At 38.9% G+C, this 6,000-nt stretch overlaps 1 protein-coding gene across 2 annotated transcripts in view; it reads right to left on the reverse strand.

The window, feature by feature from the left end:
- Positions 1-5,679, reverse strand: part of cpne9 (copine family member 9) — a 123,059-nt gene extending 117,380 nt beyond the window's left edge. The window contains exons 1-2 of one of the 2 annotated variants that reach the window (XM_011476712.3): positions 5,415-5,679; positions 144-184 (exon numbers count right to left, since the gene is read on the reverse strand). In XM_011476712.3, coding sequence (XP_011475014.1) covers positions 144-184; positions 5,415-5,494 — 121 coding nt within the window. In that variant the 5' untranslated portion in view covers positions 5,495-5,679. The remainder of the gene's footprint in view (positions 1-143; positions 185-5,414) is intronic. The other variant, XM_011476713.3, reaches the window with a different exon arrangement.
- Between the last annotated feature and the right edge of the window lie 321 nt (positions 5,680-6,000).

Genomic DNA, 6,000 nt, shown 5'->3' on the forward strand with positions numbered 1-6,000 from the left:
TTTTTTCCAAATTTCAGTTTTATACCACTTTTTTTTTTTGTTTTAAGGGGTTCAAAAGATTGTTGAAAACATCAAAACAATTTAAGTTAAATCTTTTACACGCACAAATAATAAAAATAATAAAATATAAGACCTTTACATACCGGGGTCTGACTTTGAGAACGTGTCCACATCTAGTAGATTCCTGAGGAAAAAAAGAAAATTAATTTGACATTTTCTTTTTATTTTTTTTCATTCATCAGCTGCTTTCCAGTCATGACTCAATAAAGCTCTAGAGTCAAGGGCTTCATTGCTAACAAACGGTGCTTCAGCAGAGAGGACGGAGACATCCGGCCGACAGAAGCCGCTGAAGTCAGAGGCTGATGAACACAGGTTGTGTTGAGCCTCGGTCCCCGCGAGAGCGGCCCGAGCGCAGCACGCTTTCACCGCCGCGTGAGCCCTTTCAGCGCTGCTTGACCTACTTTTAGAGGTATCCTCTTACCTCGGAAAAACAACCCATCTCCAAATGTTCCAACAAAATCCATAGCCTGGAAAACCTCTGCAGTCTGCAGGGTCTGACTCTTGAAATAGGAGAGTCAAGAATAGCTTTGTGATACCTGGCTTGTTTATGAACAAATTCCAGTTTACAGTTATTGTTTGTCATCCATATTCTCATCTATTGAGGTTGTGCTCACTTTTAAGAAGATAAAAAAAATTATATTAACAAAATATGCAGAATTTTATAAATGAAAACTGTCCTAGTTTCCTTTTTGTCAGTGAATCATGGATAAATCAACATTTCTGAGACTGCTAACAATGAGATCCTTCTATCGAAGTCCATTTAAAAACCAAGAGGTTACGTCCAATGTTAACACATTTAGCTGATTTCTCTGCACATGAATCCAAAATGTTGACCTGACTTTTTTTTATTCATTTCAAAACTGAAGGGCACCATTCTAAATTATGTCTACAATCACAATATTTAATTTTCCAGCCCAAACAAAGCTGCTCTTAAACATATTAACAACTGAATGCAATCAAACTGAGAGCATTGGTTTACCATTATTGCAATAGCAACAACACTAATCAGTTTTTATGTCTCGTTAACAAAACCTTAAATTCCAAACTTGTCAGTGTTTTAAATATTTTTCTAACATTAAAAAAAAATCAACAGTTAGTTGAGTTTTTGTAAATGACCCTCATCATCATCTATGACTGTGTGTTCACTAATGAAGACCAACATCAGCATCACTTCCCTCCCACTCTCTGTTCTCACATGCAAGAGCTTTCATGGACTCATTAACGTTTTGGTTTTTTTCAGTTATCAGATAAACAAAAAAAAGCATTTAAAAAAAAGCAACAAAGCTCATTACTGGTTTAAACCCATTATCCAAACGGCATCCAGTGAAAGTAGCATCTTTATGAAAGTCAGGCCCCAAGCTTCCCTCTTCTTCATCTTCATCTTCTTCAGTGGAGGATAATGTACAAAGAAAAAAAAAACGTTTCAAGAACAGTCTGTTCAAGCAAAACTGCAGCAGAGCGATGCAAAAGTTGAAAGACATGCGTCCATATATCTATATGTATATAAAAAGCTAGAACTGTTACCAATTTAAAATGTATTAAAATGTGTTAGATTTCCTCTTTTAGTCCTTAATTTTCTGTTTCAATTCAGCATTTCTGCTTTTGGTATTGATGGAGCAGGGAGCTTGTGGCCCCGCCCAGCGTATTTTCTGCGTCACAAATACGATCTTTTTCAAAATTTGAATAGGGAAAAATCCAGAAAAGCAATTTTAAGCTTAATTGTCTTTATAGATGTCAGAAAAATGCCACAGACATGTTAAACTCCATTTTCATTGAAGAGGGATTTTCTTAGAGTAGCTTCTCTGAGAGCAAATAAGCATTTTATAAATGTCTGCCTTCATTTCTGTTTTAAACAAATCAAACTCCTTCAGAGGAAGAAAAAACTCAAAAATAACAGACTTTGGAGTGTTTCGTTTAACTTTACGAGTCGTCATGTCGACCTATTTTTGTGTAAAGAAACAAAACTTGGAGACTCGTCAACAGGATTCCAATCTTCGTTCCAGTTCATATAAAGGTTATGCAGTTTATTTTTTCTGCTTCCTCCTCAGACTTTTTCTCTCATATAGAATTCAGGCTTGCTGCTTGCTGTAGCTCAGTTTCCAAGGACAACTCGTGCTGCAGACAATAGGGCCAATTTCAAGCCTGTGGACTGATGATAAACTCACTTCATGAGCACAAAAGTTCATGTAAAAATACAAAAATATGAGCAGACTTGAGGTCAATTCCATCATTGCAATAAATAGGAAAGTTACGATATTCCGCTGATCCCAGTCCTGAACAGCAGCAGCTACAAATTGATCAGTGTTTGTTCTCAATCATTTAGATTTTTAGTTAATAAAAAATAACAAAAAAACCCTCAGAGTGACTTTAAGGCATCTAAAATACAGATTATAATCCAAAGAATCCAAAACGGAAAATAAAAAATTAAATGGATTTTAAAGTGGGAAAAATGCAGAGCTGACAGGCCTTAATAAGACAAACGTTTGATTAAGTGAGGCAGTGTGTTCGCCCAGAAAAAATGAAAGTAAAAATTCTAGCCAGGCCAGAATCATTTTGTCTGAAAAAGAATCATTGTTAGCTTTGGGCAGATTTACATCTTTAGAATAAATCTTTCCACAAAGACAAAACAATAAAAAAGAAAAAGGATTAAGAGCAAATGTGTTCATTCAGACTCATCTGATGTCTGCTGTGTGCCGTTTCTGAGTCAAATCTGAGGCGGAGTTTGGCTACAGTTTGGATTGTGTAACAGAAAAAGGAACAAAAAACAGACCCGATGGGGAAAAAAAAGGTTCAAGAACAGTAGAAGGTTGGGCTTCACAAAAGTGTTTGGAGGGAACCTGCAGATGAGTGAAGAGAAACAAAGACAGATCTGGAAGAGCTGCAGCCAGTTTGTGAAGAACAGCCAGAAATTAACCTCACGATGATGTGAGGTTGTCAGCATCAAACCGGAAACTGACTCACACTGCCGTGACTCATTTACCAGTTTGAGACAGTCCAGAAAAAGAAAAATTATGAAAGCACAAAATAGCCATGTTCAATAAATGGGGGGTGGGTCGAACAAGGTAGATGATGCAACCAATTCGGTGGGGGGGGGGGGGGGGGGGGGGCACTACACTGCAAGAACTCTGGTTTTTCTTGGCTGTTGTGTGTGAAACAGTCTGTTATTGATTACTGTGCCACAGGTCGTCCATCAAAAGGCCATTGGCCAGTGGAGAAGAGGTAAATAGCCTGGTGAAGATCCAATGTGGCGTTCCTCATGGACGTTTACTCGTCCCACTGCTTTTGTCGCTACAAATGACTGAGCCTCTTTGTTCTGTTACATTTACAGACAACAACTCATTGAAAGGGTTGATCAGAGTGGCTGTTTACCAATCACACCAAATGTTTCCAATAATGTAGGATGACACACCCCCAACCCCACCCCCATTATAATGATTTTTATCTAAAATTTAACATACGAGGTTTCAAAAAAGTTTTTCGCATAGAAATTCTGATTTAAAACAGACATAACAAGAATGATGGCTCATAATTGCGATACCAAGGATTATACCATGGTCTGGGTGAATACTCGATTCTGATTGGCTGCTGGGTGTGCATCAAAAAGTGATGATGCACAGTGATAACTGCACACCCAAAAAAAGAGGTTCCGGTCACAAAGCTGAAATCTTCTATATTAGAACAAACTTTATCTTCATTATCTGAACATAAACAAGCGGTAAGAGGTGAACTTTCTCTCTGAACTGACGCTTTTTATAACCCATCGTGACGATCAGCATAAATATCGCTTTCCTTTGCCGCTCCAGTCGAGGTCCGCGTAGGCTGAGCCAGCAAAGGGGTGCCGCACCACCTAACAAATAGTCCGCTTTTTGTGAAATTGCGATCCCAACCGAAAAAAATAATTAGAAAAAAGTACTAAAACGTTCAGTACAGGCTTCCTCGTTATGCGTTAATTTCTGATAATGCACACTTCGTCGGCCTTTAACTTTACGTAAATCCTTGGAACCTTGACTAGTGGAACTTCACCTGTTTCTTTTTTTGTTTTGTTTTCACATTGTTTTGACTTGTCTTTTTACATTTAAATTTAAAAATAAAAATAATAAAATAACTAAAATAATTCAAATAAAAATTTTGTCCCTGCAGGTTTGATCTTTCTCTTAAATTAAATAAAAGTTTCATTTCAGTTTTTGTGATTTTTGCATTTTAAAAAAACAGAATGTACTAGTCAGATTTTTTGGTCAGTTTTAGGTTAATTGTTGAATCATTGTGTAACAAAATATTTTTTTAAAAATGTGCAAAAAGAGAAACTGGTGTTGTACTAAAAACGTATTAAACTTTTCCAATAAAACAACAATGTTAACTATAAATTAGAGCAAATTGTAAAGTATTAAAAAAAGTTACAGGCCTGAAACTACTCAGGGTTAATGTCTGATGAGAGCTGATTACAGGGTGACCTGAGGGGGCTCTAAAAGCCTCACTAACCCAGGGCTCAAGAAATGTTTGGAAACACTCCTGCCTCCAAAATGAAGACAAAAAAAGAAGTTTATTAAAATACGACTTTTCAAGAGCATAGACTCACAAACCTCAATCATGAATAGTTTATTATTCACGGTTGCACTTTAAATCTGTGCTGATTAATCTTTATTTTCTTACAAATAAAACAGCTGAGGTATTGTGTAAATTTATATCAAAATCAGAAATCGTAATTTAGCCTATCCGTTGTGTGTTACAGTCACCCATATCCTCTGTGGCTTTAATACTAATCATGACAATAATTAGAAATATTAACAAGAATTTAAATTAAAATGCAGCTTTGACACTCTAACCCTGAGGTTGAAGACAATCCATCATCTCTGTCCCGGTTCTGACCTGAGCTGTCAGAGTCAAGTGTCTGGCCACCTGAAATCTTGGGATCTCGGGAGGATCTCCACAGGAGCTCCCGTTATCCATTATTCAGCAGCTGCTTTGAACGACAGCAGCGAGCGAGCAGACCGTCTGGAAAAATCCTGCTGTCACTCACACTTCACCTGCGCAAAAGTACACTTTCCACCCAGAATTCCATCTGTTCTATCAGCATCACATCCCTGAAAGCCTTTGCCCTGTATTTGTTGTTGCAATATTTTAAACCAGGCGCCACGCGTGGAGTGGGCAGCAGTGGGAATCCACTTGGCCACCGGCCAGACTTCCAGATAGAAGAAAGGATCCTGGAGGAAAGGGGTCACTGTGATGTTTCCAGCAGGCAGCTGGGGTTCACCCCGCAGAGGGTCAGACGCTGGACATCACCTGTTTCTGAGCATCTCTGCTCCAAACAGGTGAGCCCCGCGCACAGAGTGGAAAGTGGAAGAAAAACGGCATACCTGCACGACACGGTAACTTCTATTTTAGTTGCTGGGACTCTGGTGTTGAGAGGATCGAATTCCCCTATTGATGCCATCATTTCGCCTCGCGACGCTCTCCAGAATCCGAGAGAGAAGACGGAATAAAGGACAGAAAGAAAAGAAAAGCTGGAAGTGGTGCTGAGGGCGCGCGGGGGGCTCACGGGGACGGTACATCCATGGCACAGACCCGCGGAGGAGGCGCGCGCGGACGCACTGACGGCCGCAGAAAGTTGGGAGGCAGATTTTAAAGTTATTACATCCGTCACGCGCTCGCCGCGCGAGGAGGAGGTCGGGAGCGCCCCCTGCAGGAGGCGCGTGCGCTTCTGCACAGGAATCATTTGTGGAGTAAAAAACGTCTTGTTTTAGATTTGGAAATTCAAATAAAACTAAACTGAACAAACATTAGAAATATACATCAGATGCATCAAACTTAGGATAATTTAACACTAATAACACTGATTGGAAAATACATCCACTTGTAAATAATTCATTCTACTCTTAATCATGCATAGACACATAAACTCTTATGCATACAGAATATGACACACGAGACTATTAAATAATA

This window comes from Oryzias latipes, chromosome 7 (genome assembly GCF_002234675.1).
Source record: "Oryzias latipes chromosome 7, ASM223467v1".
In the NCBI taxonomy this organism is placed as follows: domain Eukaryota; kingdom Metazoa; phylum Chordata; class Actinopteri; order Beloniformes; family Adrianichthyidae; genus Oryzias; species Oryzias latipes.